Genomic DNA, 21,212 nt, shown 5'->3' with positions numbered 1-21,212 from the left:
ACTAACAAGGTGGCACGACATCAACACAGTGATGAGACTACCGCAACAGTATTTCCAATCCCATGACATCTCCCACATTGCAGGACAAGGGCATCAAATGTGTAGAAACATCACCACCTGCACGTTGCCCTTCAAATTACCATAAGGAGTGACCATAAAATATAGAAGCAGAATTAGACCATTCAGCCCATACAGTCAGATCCACCATACGATCATTGCTGCCATGTTTCTCAAAGCGACTCTCCATGCATTGTCCTCATGAGCCTCGATATAAAGTAGTTTAATAATTTATGGCTTCAAATTGGAATCCACCGTGCAGAGGGATTTAAATTTCTATAGCACAAGTCTTAAAATGTTAGTATTCAGGCACAGTACATAACCATGATAGCTATTGAGAAGCTATCTTTATTACAAAAAGAATAGAAGATTATGATCCTTCAGCTATGCAGGCACCGGTGAAACCAAATACTGGGGTACAAATTTAGTCTCAATAAATAAGGAAGGACATAAATCTGTTGGAGGCAACTCAGATGAGTTACTAGACTGATACATGGAATGAGTTGGTTGCCTTGTCTTTTTGAGGATAGGTTTGACTGGAATTATGAACAGTGTGGGATGACTTGATTGAGATGCACAAGATCCTAAATGATATTGTCAATGTGGAGATGAAAAGAAAGCGGAAAAATGTAGAAAAGCACGAAGCAGTTACCATGAGCGAAGTAGCATGAAGGAATTTGAAAAATAGGGAAAAATAAAGGAGGTGAATTGTCCCATATGTCAACACAAAGCAGAAGGTATTGTTATTGTTATTACATGACTGTTAAGTGAAAATGGAAAAGATGCCACTGAAAACCAAAAAGTAGGTCCTGGAATATTTTTTAAAAAGTCCTCAAGAGGAGTCTTTTGTTGTTTTTTGCCGGGATAGCATGGGAGTTGCAGCTGAACAAACTTCACATCAGAAAAATCCTAACATTTCACAGTAGCTCATAATTTTCCAAATGAGGTTAAATGAGACTCCAAAATCTCAACACGTTTGAATGTGGCAGTTGGCATATCTGCTTTATTCACTTCAAAGTAGGCTTTGTGCGTGGGAAATCATGTTTCACAAACTGGATTGAGTTTTTTGAACAAGTAACAAAGAGGATTGATGAGGGCAGAGCGGTAGATGTGATCTATATGGACTTCAGTAAGGCATTAGACAAGGTTCCCCATGGAATAAATGGAGAACTAGCCATTTGGATACAGAACTGGCTCAAAGGTAGAAGACAGAGGGTGATGGTGGAAGGTTGTATTTCAGACTGGAGGCCTGTGACCAGTGGAGTGCCACAAGGACCGGTGCTGGGTCCTCTACTTTTTGTCATTTACATAAATGATTTGGATGCGAGCATAAGAGGTACAGTTAGTAAGTTTTCAGATGACACCAAAATTGGAGGTGCAGTGGACAGTGAAGAGAGTTACCTTAAATAATAACGGGATCTGGACCAGATGGGCCAATGGGCTAAGAAGTGGCAGATGGAGTTGCATTTTGGGAAAGCAAATCTTAGCAGGACTTATACACTTAATGGTAAGGTCCCAGGGAGTGTTGCTGAACAAAGAGACCTTGGAGTGCAGGTTCATAGCTCCTTGAAAGTGGAGTCGCAGGTAGATAGGATAGTGAAGACGACGTTTGGTATGTTTTCCTTTATTGGTCAGAGTATTGAGTACAGGAGTTGGGAGGTCATGTTGTTGCTGTACAGGACATTGGTTAGGCCACTGTTGGAATATTGCGTGCAATTCTGGTCTCCTTCCTATCGGAAAGATGTTGTGAAAACTTGAAAGGGTTCAGAAAAGGTTTACAAGGATGTTGCCAGGGTTGCAGGATCTGAGCTATGGGGAGAGGCTGAAGAGGCTGGGACCGTTTTCCCTGGAGTGTAAGAGGCTGAGGGGTGACCTTATAGAGGTTTACAAAATTATGAGGGGCATGGATAGGATAAATAGACAAAGTCTTTTCCCTGGGGTTGGGGAGTCCAGAACTAGAGGGCATAGGTTTAGGGTGAGAGGGGAAAGACAAAAAAAAAACCTAAGGGGCAACCTTTTCACACAGAGGGTGGTACGGGTATGGAATGAGCTGCCAGAGGAAGCGCATTGTAACATTTAAGAGACATTTGGATGGGTACATGAATAGGAAGGGTTTGGAGGGATATGGGCCGGGTGCTGGCAGATGGGACTAGATTGGGTTGGGATATCTGGTCGGCATGGATGGGTTGGACCGAAGGGTCTGTTTCCATGCTGTACATCTCTACGACTCTAAGTACTTTTACCAATTAATTAAAATTGCACTTTGCTTCAATAAGATGCAAGTAAGAAATTATCAAATTGACACTTTTCAAAAAGATATGATCTGGGCTGGCCATTCACAAGGAGTCAAGGAGATGAAAATTAAAACAAACAATTAAGTTAAATCAGGGTGCACATTTATTATTTCAAGTGGTAGACAAATGGTATCATGCAGAGATTCTCTTGAAATAATTCTTTTTGCCCACTTTCAGGTTGAGTTAATGTCAGAACTTTTTGATCATGGAAATCACATAACGTACATAGTGGGCAAGTCACACTGGTCAATAAAACTCACATAGACAAAATACATTTCCATATTATATCCATTGTTTGAAGTATTTTCCAACATGATCAAACCAAATTGCAACATTTCAGCAGACCAAACAATATGATCACACTTGTACAAAAGCTTTAATCGGTGGCACAGTGGTTAGCACTGCTGCCTCACAGCGCCAGAGACCCGGGTTTGCACGTTCTCCCTGTGTCTGCGTGGGTTTCCTCTGGGTGCTCCGGTTTCCTCCCACAGTCCAAAGATGTGCAGGTCAGGTGAATTGGCCATGCTAAATTGCCCGTAGTGTTAGGTAAGGGGTAAATGTAGGGGTATGGGTGGGTTGCGCTTTGGCGGGGCGGTGTGGACTTGTTGGGCCGACGGGCCTGTTTCCACACTGTAAGTAATCTAATCTAATCTTTAATAACTTCCATATTAACTGGTGTTTGTTTCAAAAAGTATTAAAATTTGGACTCTACAAAGTTGCTGCTCTTCAAACATAATTAAAATAAAAACAAATTGTTAATTGTTTCTATCAAAATCACACATCCAAAGGTTAGCGTACTTTTCAAAAAGCAAGATGTCAAATGCTCGTCTTGAATACTCATCAACCAATAAGAAATATTGTGTGAAAATCAAATATCTGCATTTACCTCCAGATCCCAACTGTTTGTAGAACCTATATTCCAAGTGAAGTTGTGGTGCTCTGGACTTCATAGGTTCCTAAATGTGAAAGAAAAATGTTAGGTTAAGCATGCGAGAAGGTAAACCTGCGGATAATGCCAGTATTTGTTTTCATTTTGTTACACCAATTATTCACTGTATTTCACAGAAAAAAATGCAGTGACCTATAAAATAACCAGAGCACTGGGACATTTTACTACATGAAAGGTGGTTCAGTAATTGCTGTTAAGTTCAACATCAAAGTAGATAAGTCTGTACACAGATTGTTTAAATTTCCCTGCTAATCCTTACCTTAATACTAATAACACGATGATAAATTGAATGGGGGTTTTCTCTTACTTGCAGTTATCTAGATATTACACATGGCGTTACAAAACTCAAAAAATCTCATGACATTATTTTTATTTTTAGAAAAAGACCATGTGTTAATCAAATTGACAAGTGTATTCAGGATGCACATTTTGGCACAGCAGATCCTACATAACTTCACTGTTGTATCTATAATTGAGGGCCAACAGGAATTAGAGACTGTCATATTGAAAAGAATAGTTAGCTGCTACGTCATTGTCATTCGCTTTGTATAAATCAGTGTTGATCAGTACTCTTACGCCAGTAAGAGGTACAGTTTGCACACAATATTGAACTACAGATTTGAATTTTATACATTTTTATTCAGCCTATGTGGCTGATTTTGGAAAATCCATACCATGCCAGCAATACCATTAGAATTGGGCTTTGCATTCACTCGATCACATTACTGCACTTTACGTAGTGTTTATAAAAAGGTTCTTATAAAGTTATCAAAAAAGTAACAATTTCATAAATGTGCACAACTAAGCAAAACTTTTCCTTTGCTTATTGCACACATTCTAAAAATTTGACATATCATCAATCTCTAAAATCATGAACTGAATGCGTCTATTACCACGTATAATATTTCACACAGGCAGAGTAAATACTTTAAGGCTGACCACAAAAAGAACAGTTCACTAATATGTATTGTGTTTGCTAATGGAGGCAGAGGGGGAGGGGAGGAGATGAGACATTGGAAAAAGGTTTTAATGAAGGGAGTTTGCAGTTAACTCATGGTTTGCAGCAACATGAAGCATCGGTTCAGCATTTTTATGTATGTGCAGTGCCCACACTATGCTTACTATAAACGATCAACATTAACAGTAAATAAATAGCACAAAAAAAACAAACCCAAACATTATGAAGACATGACTGTGAAGTAAGTCGTCAGCATGGTAGCTCAGTGGTTAGCACTGCTGCCTCACAGCACCAGGATCTGGGTTCGATTCTAGCCTCGGGTGACTGTGTCGAGTTTGCACATTCTCCGTGTCTGCATTGATTTCCTCCCACAGTCCAAAGATGTGTTGGTTAAGTGAATCGGCCATGATAAATTGCCCATAGTGTTCAGGGATGTGTAGGTTAGGTGCATTAGTCAGGGGTAAATGTAGAGTAATAGGTTAGGGGAATGGGTCTGGGTGGGATACTCGGAGGGTTGGCGTAGACTTGTTGGGCTAAATGGCCTGTTTTCACACTGTAGGGATTCTATGATTCACAATTTCTTCCCTTCTTTCTGTTAGCAGCCCAGAATACATGTTATCCAGGCTTCAAACTGGCCCTACACTTGCTCTAACTATCCTCTTGTTCTTCAGGCATTTATGAAACATCAGCAGGAAGGCAAATCCAGCATTTCTTCCTGCAGGAACTGTGTCAGAAAATCAGATATTAAGCACAAAGAGGATAAAATTCCCCAGCCACAAAATGTTTCCCTTAAAATGGACAGCACAGTCACTCAGTAGTTATGATTTGGAGGTGCCAGTGTTGGACTGGGGTGTACAAATCACACAACATCAGGTTATTGTCCAACAGGCTTATTTGGAAGCACTAGCTTTCAGAGCGCTGCTCTTTCATCAGGTGGTTGTGGAATACAAGATCCTAAGACACAGAATTTATAGCAAAAGTTTACAGTGTGATGCAACTGAAATTATATATTGAAAAAGACCTGGATTGTTTATTAAATCTCGCATCTTTTAGAATGGGCATGTTGGTTTCAGTTCTTTCATATGTAAATCCCACAACTATTTTTTTAAAAAGTACATTCTCAAGTGACCTTTAATAGGTGCCATTTCGTCTCAGTTAATGTATTGAAGGTATGAGGTGCCCTGTGTGAGGTTGTCTGTGCCTGAAATGTTCAGACTGATTATATTTCTAAAAAAGGGATTTACAGAATCTTACATGTGTTCATACAGTTTTTAAAGCAAAATAAAATATAATTCTGCAAGTACAAATTCTTTCCACAAACTTATGTGTGTGTGTGCACCTTCATGTGTTTGGGGTGGGGTGGGGGGGGGAGGGGTGGTGGTGGTGGTGGAAGGATGAAGTCTCAGACAGTGTATGTGTGACAGTGTGAGTGTTGAGTGTAAAGGGGTGTATGTCTGTGAGAGGATGCATATGTGAGAGCGCATGCACGAAAGAGGGTCAACGTGAGTGTCTGGGTCTGTAGGAGTGCGTACACGCCTGAGAGAGAGTGAGAGAGTGAGAAAGAGAGTGAGAGAGAGAGAATGTGTAGTGCAGTTAGCATTGCTGCCTCACAGTGCCAGGGACCCAGGTTCAATTCCAGCTTCAGGCAACCCGCTGTGCCGCATTTGTACGTTCTTCTCAGTGGCTGCGTGGGTTTCCTCCCACAATCCAAAGACGTGTACATTAGGTGGATTGGCTATGCTAAGTTGCCCATATTGCAAACTAGGTGGATTGGCTATATGAAAAATAGGGTTACAGGGATAGGGTAGGGGGGTGGGTCTGTGTGGGATGCTCTTTGGCAGGTCAGTACTGACTGGATGGGTAAAAATAGCCTGATTCCACATTATAGGGATTCAGTGTATCTATTCAAACAATTCTGAATAAATATTCAAGTAACATTCCTAAAAGCTAATTTGACACTTAATGCGGACATCTTGAATAATGTAAGCTGAATGTTGTGATCATTTACCTTTTAAGCTTAACTACACAAATACTTGTGTTACTTGCACCTCACTGAAAGAAATTCAACAGTTAAATAGGATTTGCTATGAAATCATTCACTACAGCACCTAAATACAGCAACAATAATTTCTGACTTACCAGTTTAATTGCCACATATTCATTTGTGTACAAGTTTTTACCTTGAAGAGAAAATGCAAACAATTAGATTTATTTTATATTTTATCAGTGTTTTGACAGTGCAATAATTTAAGCACAATTATTCTGCCAATCAAAAATTCTGCATTCTCTAATACTGCTACTAAACAACCACATCCATTTTAATTGGTGCATTTATGAAACACTGGATAACATTTTGCGAGAAAACTTATTAAGTCAAGTGTGAATAAGTTTTGTAAAAATATTAATCGAAAACAGTTACACAGAAAAGATGGAGAGGATGCTTGTAGAATATTAAGAGCAAAATCAAATTTGAACTTCCCCGTTGCTCTTCCTGGTGCATCTGCACAATAGGAAGAAATGCCATTGTGAATGTTTCTAGCTTACTTTCCTTAGAAGTGTGGTTAGCTAAGAACAGAAAGCAGGCACTCTAGTCAGTGTGCGAGTCTGTCACTCTGACAGACATCAATTTTCATTTGAGACAGATACGCATCACAAAAAAAAATAGTAAAATCTTAAAACATTTCACAGATATGCATTTTTTCCCCTCCTTGGCTGTCATACAGGAGAAGAGAGTCCAAAAGAGAAGAACTTTAACAATCAGATTAAACAAAATGGAGCACTAGACAGCCAAACGTGGAGCAAAAGAAAGGGAGACACACAAGCCAGAGAGAGAGAGAGAGAGAGAGAGAGAGAGAGAGAGAGAGACAGACAGACAGACAGAGAGACAGACAGACAGACAGACAGACAGACAGACAGACAGACAGACAGAGGAAAAAAGAAGGGGAGGGGAGGGGAAGAGAGTGAAAGGAAGAAGGGGAGAAGAAGGGAAAAGGGGAAAGGAGGGAAAGTGTGAGAGAGAGAGGGAGAGAAGGAGAAGTAGATGCGAGACAAAGGGAAAGTTAGATAAGGACAGAAAAAGATTTGCAAACAAATATATTTTGAAAAATAATTTTCCTGAACAAAACCAAATGTGATTAGCTGCATTTTTTTTTGTTATAACACACTCCCACAAATCTTCTGCTGTTGCAATTTGACTCATCAAGTTCCATTCAACGACCATCCATGTACTTGCTGATCCACATTAGCTCCCTGTTAAGCAATGCTTCAATATTAAAAGGTTTACAATTAAAAATAGAATACTGAAGATGGTGGAAATCTGAAATAATGACAACGAATGCTTGAAACACTGAACAGGTCAAGCACCAACCATGAAGAGCAAAATACACTTCATGTTTCAGGTCCGTAATCTTTCATCAGAACAGGACACAGTAGGATCAGGTGAGTAAACATTAACAGGTTTTGTCGAACAACAACTGTAATAGAATTTCTCGGGCCGACAGATTCAAGCACCAATTCCACATGCCAGTGCTCAGGCAGCAGTGGCTGTTTTGGCACATTCTCCAAACAAGCATTAGGGTATGCAACCCATCCAGCGACTGATTTCTTTTAAAAATTAAAAATCAAAGCATTCCTGTTCTTTCAAGTAAAGCCATTTGATGTTTGGACAAGGTATAATCTGAGTTGCTGGAGCCTCGCAATCACAATGTCCTCTCACTGCTGGGACCTGAGTCACACCTCAGCTCCTTTTTCCATTAAGGGCAGGTCATGAGCCCTGCGTCTTGGAGCTAAAGTGCAAGCTAGGTCGGCTGTATAAATGTTCTTTCCACGGTGTTTCTTCAAGGTTTTGCCCATTATACATGGCTTTACAACCTGGGAAAGGGAAAGTTGTTGGGTTTTCAAGACTGTGGATAATCAAAATCAGCACAGGGCAAGGCCATTCTTGTGACTGTGTGGAGTTGTAGTTGAATGGGATGAATGAAAATTTTGACTGTTTCTCAGGAAGCTTTTAAATGGTATGGAACCCCTCTCTAGGCTTCGTAGTTTGTTTCATGGCATCTTAGTGAACTTGTGTACATATCAATCTAAGGCCATAAAGCACTGAACATTGTGGCCCATTATCACAAATAAATACACCCAAGATTGTGTGAAGAAAAGCACAGCTCTCAAAGACATTATAACTGTTTTCAAAATTGGTCAATTAAGCTCCTCAACCTCAATCCATTTGAATAAAAGTTGACCAGGATAAGAGAAAACATTCTTGGAAACTCTTTCAGATCAAAGTCAAGGCGTTCCATGGTTTGGCTGGAAATGAGAGATGAGGAAGTTCATCCTGCTCCTGTCAGTGTTGCAGGAGACAAAAAGAGGCACAGTTGGAGACCATGTGTTCAAGAAAATGACCTGCACATGGATTACCCCTGCTAAATGTGATGGACATAATCCAGATGGGGAAGTCATGAGAGCAAGGACCTCACATCATAGACCAGGATTCATCAATAATACTGACGTACCAGAGGAGATCAAAGTACTGCCTGGGGAGAGAGCTACTGCAGACATACTCTGACCAGCGATCAAGATAGAACTGTCAGATCTGCACAGTTTCATCATCACACAACTGAATTTCATTAAATTCATGCAAATCTTTATTGTGGCTGATAAATGGTCACTGGTTAAAGTCACAAAGATCTCTACTTCCAGGACATCCCTCTCATTCTTCTAAATTCCAGTGAATATACTTGATAGAGTAAAATTCACTGGTAGTGCAAAAACTTATCAGGCGGGATGGGCTATCTTAGGTATAAAGTTAAAGTTATTAAGTCATTAAAACATGAGAGATGGCAGGGCAAGTGATGTGCTGCAATTGCCAAATGTTGGAACCTCTAGGTGCCAGTGATATTCAGGACAAAGATCATTGTAGCAATAAACTGTGACAACATGAACTTGGGTTCAGAGCTAACATATCAGCTACGATCTTACTGAATGGCAGATCAGACTTGAAGGGTCAAAGAACCTAATTCTCCTCCTAAAGCATATATTCATTTGCAAGATAATGGACAGAACAAAAGATTAAAATGCTTCCAGATTGTGGGAAGGGGGTAGGGGCGAGGAAAGCAATCCTTTTACAGGAAAATCTAAAATGAACAGCCTTAGCTGACCAAACTAGCCAATAATTAAAAGTTAATGTATTAGAATAGAATACATTTAAGAGATACAGTTGTAACACTGACTAAAATTAGCACATGTTGCAGAACAGACAGAAAATAGAAAAGGATGGACCTCAAAAAGAATTTAAATTATGTTATATTGGGACATGTGAATAAAAGACTTTTAATGATAGATTTTCCATCCACAATTTTGAGTAGAGTAGAAAAATTAGTGGAAATAGCTAAATTGTTTATTGGGGAGATTTTGCCTCATTGAGGCAGCAAAGGGTAAAAAAAGAGAATAGATTTCTAAAGTGTCTACCCTTCCTCAAACAGTGTGTTAACATACCTTATATGGGGCAATATATTATTAGATATGGTCGTGATACAAGTAATGAGTTAGATCAGGTAGACATGTTTGTGTGGCCAAGTTAGAGAGCCATAGAGCTGTACAGCATGGAAACAGACCTTGCAGTCAAATTCATCCATGACGTCCAGATATCCTAAATTAATCTAGTCCCATTTACCAGCATTTGGTGCATATCCCTCTAAACCACTCCTACTTATATACCCATTCAGATGCCTTTTAAATATTGTTATTGTACCAGCCTCCATCACTTCATTTTACAGTTCATTCCACCCTCTGCATGAAAAAGTTGCCCCTCAGGTCCCTTTCAACTCTTTCTCCACTCACATTAAAAACTTGTACCCCTTAGACTCTCCTGCCCTGGGGAAAAAGACAGTAGCTATTCATCCGATGCCACTCATGATTTTATAAACTTCTATAAGGTCACCCTCTCAGCCACCGATGCTCCAGGGAAAACAACCCCAGCCTATTCAGCCTCTCCTTATAGCTCAAACCCTGGCAACATCCTTGTAAATCTTTTCCGAACCCGTATAACTTTGACAACATCTTTCCTGTCACAGTGAGACCTGAACTGAAAGAAGTATTCCAAAAGCAGCCTAACCTATATCTGGTCACTGCTCCCAATAATGCAAGGTTTAAGAATCAATTAGAAATTAAAACAGTCAATACAAAAGTAGAGCAACAGCTTGGATTACAGAGGATTTGAGAGTAATGTAGAGCGAGTTGGTGGAGGTGAAATGAAAGACGTTTGTACACAGGACTGACACAGCAGCCGGAGTTTGATTTCTCTTTCTAAATTATGTTGCATATGTAAACAGCAAACATATTCCATCAAAAAAGCAAGACTCGATTTCAGGAGTTATGTACAAATAAAGCATTTAGGATGCAATTAATAATGAAGTGGACTATCATACAAATTAAACGTAAAATATGAAAATACAAGGTTAAAATCTGAATAAAGAAAAAGGCAAGGTGGAATGTGAAGTGTCAAAAATATCAAAAGAAGCAACAAAAATGTTTTACATTTATGCCACTAAAGCGAGCTAAAACCAAACTGGGGCCTCACGAGAAAATGATTGTTCAACTCGCAAGACCATGACCCAATATTTGTCAAGATAATGAACAATTACTTCAGTAATGAGCGAAAAAAGGAGCAGAGAAGTCATGAACCCAAAAGTGACTGAGACAAAAGTGTGTAATATCATGCTGGATAATGAAAAGTGTTGGATAAGTTAGTTTGGCTAAGCAAGCGAATGTTTGTTAGTTAAACAGGCCTAATGAATCATGACCTCAGATCCAGGTGTTGATAAAGAAGAATACTGTGAATGCTCAAGAAATACTTTTAAATGTTATCCTGCTATAAAACTATATAAATTCAAGTTATTGTGTTTTTGTGAACATAGATATGTGCCAGGGGACCCACATTCTTACAAATAAGGACAGCACTAAGCTGGGTAATTAGAAGCCTACTAGTTTAACATCTGCATCACGAAGTACTTTACTCTCTTGAATCCAAAATGGATTTTTGCCCATTAAATAAAAGAGAAATTATTTAGATGTGGACAACATGGACATCAAAAAGGATCATGTTTGATAAATCCCAATTCTTTTGGAGATTAACTACATGGAAGGTGAAGAAAATGTAGTTGATGTAATGTGCATGGACTTTAGGAAAACCTTAAATAAGGTATTACATGGAAGTTTATAAAAATGAATGTGCAGGAGAGTAAACTGAATTTAGGTGAGGTATAAAGTTTCTATCAAAATCCCTTGGAGTTCACTGTATATATTCAAATCACTAAGACATACCCAGTGAGAATCATGTCAAAATGTACAAAAGCCAAAATAGATGGCTTGTTAATTCTTTAGACAATAAAATGTCACTGCAAAGGTAAATAAAACTGGGGAAATGAGCAAACAGGACAAATGCTCAATAGAGTAAAAGGTGCTGCATTTTTTTTTAAATTCAGTCACGGGACGTAGACATTTGCTGGCTGGTCAGCATTTATTGCCAGTCCCTTTATGCCCTTGAGAAGTTGGTAATGAGTTGGCTTCTTGAACTGCTACAGTCCATGTGCTGTAGGTCGGCCCACACAACGTGAATTAAGGAGAGAGTTCCAAGTTTTTGATCCAGTGACAGTGAAGGGACAGTGAAATATTTCCAGATCAGAGTGTGGAGTGGCTTTTGGGATGAGGAAAGAGAAAAGATTTGCAGGTTGAGGGATTCCCATGTATCTGTTTCCCTTGGCCTTCTAGGTGGGAGTGGTCATGAATTTGGAAGGTGCTGCCTCAAGTTTCTGGTTAAAAGTACCACCAATATTTAGAATGTTGAACATGCTTTCTGTAAAACAGCAAAGATTTTGAAATACAGGTTCAGAGGACATTGAGGCAGCACTTTAGTTTTTTTTAAAATTAAGATTTGACATTTATCAAAATAGGCTTAGAATACAAAAGTCAAAAGAAGGTACTAACAAACCAAACTGAAAGTTGAGGTGTTCACGCAATGCTAGGTTTCAATAAGAATAATGGCTTTGGAAAGAGTGTAAGGCAGATGCGGACACATCTTATGGAGTAATACGACACGTTTGAAATCATGAAACAATAAAACAGAGCAGCATAGACTAACAGCCAAATGTTCTCCTTCTGTGTTGCTAATGTTCTATGTTTGTCAGCAAACAGCATCCGATATTTCAGGGATCAAAAACAAAATGCAGAGATTCAAGACAAACACAAATTAGATTAGAAAGCAAGAGGAAATTCTTCAGAATTGTGATGCTTCCTTTACAGAAAATTAAGTGGAAGTTAAAAGAGTTATTTTAAAAACAAAACAGCTGAAATCCAAAGCAATTATGAATTGTAAAACTGCTCCTTTCATACCACTTCCCACATTCAAACGGTTGCAGTTGACTCCACTGAAATTAATCAGAACATAAAGTGACCATTGAGTGTGAGATATTCCAAAAAACAAACCATTTTTAGTGCTGACACTAATTATGTTACACAATATTAATCTACAAGCAATGTCACTGCTGACTTCTTGGTCAGGAATTCAGCAGCAGTATAAACAAACAATAAAACAACATCAAAAATCACTTGCACATAAGCCAACATTCAGTGTTGTATAATGTACTGCTTGTGCAAAGCTTTTAATTCATTAACTTAAATTATCGCCACCCACTACCACCTCCAGCTACTGCCTTTTCATTTCTGGCATTTCATCCACATGTCATATTGTTCAAAGCGCTCTTTCCACATGTGGAAAGTCACAGATTGCTAGTCTGTTATTGTCCTGTTAGGTCAGTCGCAGCCCCCTCTGTTCAAATCTGTACTGGCATGAAAATTTCATATGCCCACTCTTACTTTGTTGGAAGCCTCAAAGCATATGTAAAATGATGTATTATTTGCTATGTTAACACTATAAAGAAATCTTGATGATGTTGCATTATGTTGTACATGATAATAAATATCTTTAGATCCAGAGTCATCATTACCACTTCATTTAATTCACTTGGAACACTCAAAAGTTAATTGTCCTTTGCAAGTACTTGCCAACACAAGTACCATTACTGGTGAGCACTTCTTCACAGAATTGCTCCTCGGCGTTAATCAACATTTTACTTTCACTTTTAATTGGTTCTGTGGTGATCTGTAGCCAGAGTCAGGTTTACTGCAGACTTCAATGCCACTCAGGATCTCAGAGAATCATACAGTATGAACGCCCACATAACAACAGGGAGTTTGTCTTTTGTTGTGTGATCATTTTCTTACATTTCAGTCACAATTGGTAGCACCTCCACAGCCTCCACACAGGCCTCAATGACTTGGATGTGCAAGCCTCTTTTTCTGACGCCAACAAGGCTGCATCTCTATTCAATGGAAGAAAAAGTAAAGGCATCGTTTAAATCAACTGGATTTTACAATGCTCAAAATTTACTTTCTGGAATTAATTACCCTGCTGCATTTATACGCCTCCTGCGACTTATCACTTCCCGGTCAGAGATTGATGCTGCTGGGCTAAGTTCAAAGACCATTTTAATGTATTTTTTAAAAATGTGGACTGAGAAAAAAAAAAGAGAAAATCGGGGAAAACATACTACTTTACACCTAGTAAAGTGAGCAAAATGTTTGCAGTTTAAAACCAGGTTATTGGAACAGAGTTGTATCTACAAGCTTGCCTTATTAAAACAGTGACTGAGCATTCCAGACAGAATGCCACTGCCTGTGGTTGAGTTATTTTGCCCAGAGAGAGGCATTTGATTAACTTTTCAATCACAATTAATTGTTGTGGGCTCATCAGGGCCCAACACAGATTGTTTCCTGGGTCTATCCTTGGGTGTAGACGACACTGAAGAAACATTCAGACTGCAAACAGAAAGGATCCTTTTCTTGGCTCTCCAATCTATGTGGAGAAGTAAAAGAAAACCACAAGGAGCAAGCAACTCTTCCCCCATCGGGAGTTGCTCCCTCTGCAAAATCACCTGTTGAAAGGAAAAGCAGAGAAACCACTTTCAAAGGAACTGGAAAGGCAAATCCTCAACCAATGAATGGAAGACAGAATTCACGTAACCACAACTTCATAGCATTAGCAAAGAGTTGGAAGGAGTCAAAAGAAAACAACCCATATCTACAATCCAGACCGGTGCCACAATTACACTTCTGACATTATTTTTCTTTCCCATCCACAATACTTGTGTTTTGTCTTTGTTTAGAAAGTGAGGACTGCAGATGCTGGAGATACCGTACAACCCAGATGGCCTCCTTCTTCAAAGACCGCAATTTCCCCCCAGACGTGATCGATGATGCTCTCCACCGTATCTCCTCCACTTCCCGCTCCTCCACCCTTGAGCCCCACCCCTCCAATTGCCATCAGGACAGAACCCCACTGGTCCTCACCTACCACCCCACCAACCTCCATATACATCGTATCATCTGTCGTCATTTCCGCCACTTCCAAACGGACCCCACCACCGGGGATATATTTCCCTCCCCTGCCCTAGCAGCGTTCCGAAAAGACCACTCCTTCCGTGACTCCCTCGTCAGGTCCACACCCCCCACCAACCCAACCTCCACTCCCGGCACCTTTCCCTGCAACCACAAGAAATGCAAAACTTGCACCCACACCTCCCCCCTTACTTCCCTCCAAGGCCCCAAGGGATCCTTCCATATCCGCCACAAATTCATCTGCACCTCCACACACATCATTTACTGCATCCCCTGTGGCCTCCTCTATATTGGGGAGACAGGCCGCCTACTTGCGGAACGTTTCAGACAATACCTCTGGGACACCCGGACCAACCAACCCAACCACCCCGTGGCTCAACACTTCAACTCCCCCTCCCACTCCACCAAGGACATTAGGTCCTTGGACTCCTCCATCGCCAGACCATAGCAACATGACGGCTGGAGGAAGAGAGCCTTATCTTCCGCCTTGGAACCCTCCAACCACAAGGGATGAACTCCGATTTCTCCAGTTTCCTCATTTCCCATCCCCCACCATGTCTCAGTCCCAACCCTCGAACTTAGCACCACCTTCCTAACCTGCAATCTTCTTCCTGACCTCTCCGCCCCCACTCCGGCCTATCACCCTCACCTTGACCTCCTTCCACCTATCGCATTTCCAACGCCCTTCCCCCCTACCTTTTATCTTAGACTGCTGGACACACTTTCCTCATTCCTGTAGAAGGGCTCATGCCCGAAACGTGATTCTCCTGTTCCTTGGATGCTGCCTGACCTGCTGCGCTTTTCCAGTAACACATTTTCAGCTTTTGTCTTTGTGTGTCTGTTTGCACACGCATGACAATTTTGAAAAGAGGAGTTCAGTTTAATTTACAAAGTCACAAATTAGTAATAAATAATAATTCATTTTTAAATGATAAAGGAAGTGTCCATATTCTTTTAACCTGAATTAGAGAACTGACTAAAATATGGCAATTCACTGGTTTAATCAAGTTCTCCCAAGTAGAGTCATAGAGTCATAAAGACGTACAGCATGGAAACAGACCCTTTGGTCCAACTTGTTCATGCTGATCAGACATCCCAACCCAATCTCGTCGCACCTGCCATCAACTGGCCCATATCCCTCCAAACTCTTCCTATTCACATACCTATCCAGATACCTTTTAAATGTTGCAATTGTACGAACCTCCACCGCTTCCTCTGGCAGCTCATTCCAAAATTGTACTACAATCTGTGTGAAAAAAGATCCCCCCCGAGTGCTCTTTTATATATTTCCCCTCCCATCCTAAACCTATGCCCTCTATTTCTGGACTCCCCCACCACAAGGGGAAGACTTTGTCTATTTATCCTATCCATACTCCTCATGATTTTATAAACCTCGATAAGGTCACCCCTCAGCCTCTGATGCTCCAAGGAAAACAGCCCTAGCCTATTCAACCTCTCCCTACAGCTCAAATCCTCCAACCCTAGCAACATCCTTGTAAATCTTTTCTGAACCCTTTCAAGTTTCACAACATCTTCCGATAGGAAGACGACCAGAATTGCATGCAATATTCCAACAGTGGCCTAACCAATGGGCCACTGTTGCAACAGCTGCAACATGACCTCCCAACTCCTGTACTTAATACTCTGACCAATAAAGGAAAGCATACCAAACGCCTTTTTCACTATCCTATCTACCTGCGACTCCACTTTCAAGGAACTACGAACCTGCACTCCAAGGTCTCTTTGTTCAGTAGCACTCCCAAGGACCTTACAATTAAATGTATAAATCCGGCTAAGGTTTGCTTTCCCAAAATGTAGCACCTCACATTTTCTAAATTAAATTCCATCTGCCACTTCTCAGCCCATTAGCCCATCTGATCAAGATCCTGTTGCAATCTGATGTAATCTTCTTCGCTGTCCACTGCACCTCCAATTTTGGTGTCATCTGCAAACTTACTAACTGTACCTCTTATGCTCACATCCAAATCATTTATATAAAAGAAGAAAGGTAGGAGGACCCAGCACCGATCCGGTGGCACTCCACTGGTCACAGGCCTCCAGACTGAAAAACAACCCTCCACCACCACCCTCTGTCTTCTACATTTGAGCCAGTTCTGTATCCAAATGGCTAGTTCTTCCTGTATTCCGCGACTACTCCAAAAATAGTGAGGCTTATTTTCCAACACACCACCTCAACGAGTGTGACACAAGGTGCATTTCTCTGCCACTTCTGGATTTTTCTATTCCTGCAATCAATTCCATGTGTCTCCTGGATTTGTAGTCATTTTATTCACAGAATTAGTCTACCATTGTGTCCTCTAGTTACCTCCCCCACACATAACTTGGATAACAGTTTGTCAATGCTCCATGCCAACTGCACCCAATCTGTGTATTTTACCACAGAACCACTGACTTTAATCCTGGCCTTGGACACAAATGAGAAGAGAAAATTGGTGGGGGAAGAGTGAGAGAGAGAGAGAGAGAGAGAGAGAGAGAGAGAGAGAGAGAGAGAGAGAGAGAGAGAGAGAGAGAGAGAGAGAGAGAGAGAGAGAGAGAGAGAGAGAGAGAGAGAATGTGAGAGAGAGTGAGAAAGACAGAGACAGAGAGAGAAAGCTGCTGAGAGAACCTGTCCACAAGGTAAAGTTAGCTAACTGGTAGCCAAGAAAATTCGAAGTCAGGGTAATGAATGTATTATAACTTAATTATGAAGTGTTGTCAAGTTTTGGAAAAGTAGTATGCTGGCCTATGTCTGTTGTCTTATGTCAGTTTAAATAAGACTGCGCCCTGGAAATTTAAGACTTCCTTGAGCATTTGTTGTAGTTTTAAGTTTAATGCAAAGTTGATAATCATAGAGGATACTAAGTACTTGAATATAGAATTAGGGGGAAAGAAAGAGTCCAAATCTCCCACATGTCAATTCAAATAGAGGGTAATTTACAACGTAACTGTGATTCAATACTGAACGAGTTAGAGAGAATGGAAATGTCATCCTTTAAGGAAATAAAAGTCACCAAACATCGAGGAGTAGTCCTTAAAATCTCAAGAGCCCTTCAAGAGCATTATTTTGACATATGGCACCTGCCAATATCGTCTGTAACTTGACCTGCTCAGACGTATCAAATCACAATAATCACAATCACCTGATGAAGGAGCAGCGCTTCGAAAGCTAGTGCTTCCAATTAAACCTGTTGGGACTATAACCTGGTGTTGTGTGATTTTTAATTTTGTACACCCCAGTCCAACACTGGCATCTCCAAATCATATTCTATTCCTCTACTCTCCAGCAGAAATATGCTCGACAGTTTATATTTTGTTCAATCCAGCCATTGTCAGGGATCATTTCCTGTCAAATTTCATCTAGAGATACTGAACACACAGATAGTGAGGCCTATTTTCACCTCCATATTTAACACAGCTCATCTTCTAATGAAACTTTATCTGTGTTCTTGTTAGCCCTCAACTCGACTACACCAATGCCCTTCTTGCCAGCCATCATCTTCTACCATACACAAATATGAACTCTGCTGCCCATATCCAATATCCAATTCATACTACGTTCCATTTACCCATCACATCTGTGCTTACTAGCTCCCACATAAGACCATAAAACCAAACAAAACAGGAACAGGAGAAGGCCAGTTAGCCCCTTAAGTCTGCTCCACCATGCAACAGGATCATGGCTGATCAGACATTCCTCATGTCCACTTCCCTGCCTTTTTCCGGTATCCTTTGATTCCTCTACTGATCAAGGATCTATCTCAACCTTAAACCTACACAAGGACTCTGCCCCCACAGTTCTCTGTAACAAAGAGTTCCAAAGACTTTACCCTTCAGTAAAGGAAATCCTCCTCATCTCAATCTTAAATAGGCACCCCTTGAACCGGAGATTGTGCTCTCTGGTCCTAGACTCTCTCACGTGGGCGAACATCCTCTCAGCATTTATCCTGTCAAGCCCGTTGCGAATTCTCTTTGTTTCCATGAGATCACCTCTCTTCTTTTAAAATCCAGTGTGTAGAGACCCCATTTATTGAGTCTTTGCAGGGATGATTGTATGGAGGTACGAGCAAAGGCTAAACAGGTTGGGGCTCTCCTCACTGGATTTTAGAAGAATAAGAGTGACCTCATTGAGCCTTCTCTGAACTGCCTCCAGTGAAACAATACCTTTCCTGAAATAAGGGGACCAAAACTGCCCGCAGTGCTCCAGATGTGGTCTCACCAATACCTTGTACACTTGCTGTAAGATTTCACTCCCTTCAAATAAGGGCCTTCCTGATTACTTGCTATACCAGTGCTCTAGCTTTCAGCATCAAGAGTGTGGTACTGGAAAAGCACAGCAGGTCAGGCAGCATCCAAGGAGCAGGAGAATCGACGCTTCTGCCATAAGCCCTTCATCAGGAATGAAGCTTTTGGGCCAGAGGGGCTGAGAGATATATGGGGACAGGGGCAACATCTGAGGAGCAGGAGAATCGACGTTTCAGGCATTAGCCCTTCATCAGGAATGAGGCTTTCCTGATGAAGGGCTTATGCCTAAAACGTCAATTCTCCTGCTCCTTGGATGCTGTCTGGCCTGCTGTGCTTTTCCAACACCACACTCTTGACTCCAACATCTGCAGTCCTCACTTTCTTTTTCTAGCTTTGTGCATTTTATACACAAGCCCATTTGTGTTACAGCTTTCTGCAGTTTTTCTCCATTTAAATAATACTCTTTTGTTCTCCCTTCAAAGATGAACAACTTCACAATTTCCCACATTATACTTCAACTGCCAATTTTTTGCCCACGCACTTGACCTATCAATATCTCTCTGTCAAACGTTGTATCATCCTCACAATCTACGTTCCCATCTATTTTTGTGTCATCTGCAAATCTGGTTGCACTACATTCACTTCATTTCCTTCCTCCAAGTCAATAATATATGCTGTAAACAGCAATGGGCTCAGCACTCACTGGTGGAACCTCACTGGTTATATCCTGCAAACCTGAAAAGGAACCCTTTATCCTAGATATATAATTGGCCTGGGCAGGAAATATCTATAATAAACTACCTCCAACACTGAGCTCTTAATCTTATGATTCACCCTTTTTGAGGGGTACCTTGTCCAATGTTTTCTGGAAGTCCAAATACAACACATCTACTAACTCCTCTCTATCCACTCTGGTTGCAACTCCTCAAAAAAACTCTAATAATATTCAGGAATGATTCCCTTTCATGAAGCCAAGCTGACTCTGCAGTTTTCCATTCCTCTGGTATTTCTAAAGTTTTTTGGATAATTAATAACCAATGCATCCTATATCCCTGTAGCTACCTCTTCTGGATCTCAGGATGCAAGCCATCAGGGCCAGGGGTCTCAGCAGCCTTCAGCTCCATTAGTTTGTTTAATAGTACTTCTTTAGTGATGGTGATGGTACTTAATGGGATGTCTGAATATCTTCCACTGTAAAAACTCATGCAAAATATCTGCTTAACTCCTCTGCCGATTCCTTGTTCCCATGACTGTCTCCGCAGATTCATTTTCTAAAGATGCCTACGTTAAATTTGACCTCTCTCTTCTCTTTTATATATTTAAAGCAGCTCTTATTACTTCTGAGCCAGGAAGCCCAGGTTCAGGTCCCACCTGCTCCACAGGGGTGCAAGATCTCTCAACAAGTTAATCCAAAAATATCTGAACTGGGAAAGCAAACAGTGGAGTGATATCACAGGAAAGCGGTGTACTGATTAAAAAGATAGTTCCTTATTAGCTAGAGTCTAACCCTAAATAGTAGTTACTTTAAAAAAGTGTTAAGTTATTAAAAGGGATTAACTAAAGATTAACTGAAAAGCACCAGGGATAAAGTAACAGTGAATAAGAACAGGAGACTAAAGGTAAGGAGAGTTTTTTTTTAGATTAAGCAATTCAAAAAGTTAGCTAGCAAAACAAAATTAGGTGGAATATGTGACCTGTCATACGTGGACCCGAATAGCATCCAAGATGACCGCATTTGCAGGAAGTGCTCCCAACTACATAAAGTCGAGCTGTGGGCGAAAGTGTTCAAGCAGCAGCTAGAGACAGTGTCATGCGCACAAGGCTTAGAGTTTCATGTACAGCACATTTAGAGAGGTGGTCACACTGCAGCTTAAAGGACTGGAGGAATGAAAGGAATGGATGATCACCAGCCAGTTAAAGAGAATTTGGCAGGCAGTGCACAACTCCCCCAGGATGCTGCTCAAAAATCAGTTTTCTATTTTGTATGCTGATAAGGGCACTGGTTTCTCAAAGGAGTGCAGTTACAGCCAAGCTTCTGGCACCACAAGCGGCCTGACTGTACAGGAGGGGAGGAAGAAGAAAGGAGTCGTCATAGACATGTACAGCATGGAAACAGACCCTTCAGTCCTACCCATTCATGCCGATCAGATATCCCAACCCAATCTAGTCCCATCTGCCAGCACCCAGCCCATATCCCTCCAAACCCTTCCTATTCAGATACCTATCTAGATGCATTTAAATGTTGCAACTGTACTAGCCTCCA

At 40.8% G+C, this 21,212-nt stretch overlaps 1 protein-coding gene across 6 annotated transcripts in view; it reads right to left on the bottom strand.

The window, feature by feature from the left end:
* The window catches only part of LOC140486018 (casein kinase I), a 226,840-nt gene that overhangs the window by 168,173 nt on the left and 37,455 nt on the right, over window positions 1–21,212 (bottom strand). For all 6 annotated transcript variants that reach the window (XM_072584567.1, XM_072584575.1, XM_072584558.1 and 3 more), the window contains exons 3-4: window positions 6,398–6,438; window positions 3,238–3,307 (exon numbers count right to left, since the gene is read on the bottom strand). In XM_072584567.1, the coding sequence (XP_072440668.1) occupies window positions 3,238–3,307; window positions 6,398–6,438 (111 nt within the window). The remainder of the gene's footprint in view (window positions 1–3,237; window positions 3,308–6,397; window positions 6,439–21,212) is intronic.

The sequence above is a fragment of the Chiloscyllium punctatum genome, chromosome 2, assembly GCF_047496795.1.
Source record: "Chiloscyllium punctatum isolate Juve2018m chromosome 2, sChiPun1.3, whole genome shotgun sequence".
Taxonomy (NCBI): domain Eukaryota; kingdom Metazoa; phylum Chordata; class Chondrichthyes; order Orectolobiformes; family Hemiscylliidae; genus Chiloscyllium; species Chiloscyllium punctatum.
The sequence above is the reverse complement of the archived record's forward strand: the minus strand, read 5'-3'. Positions and strand labels throughout refer to the sequence as shown.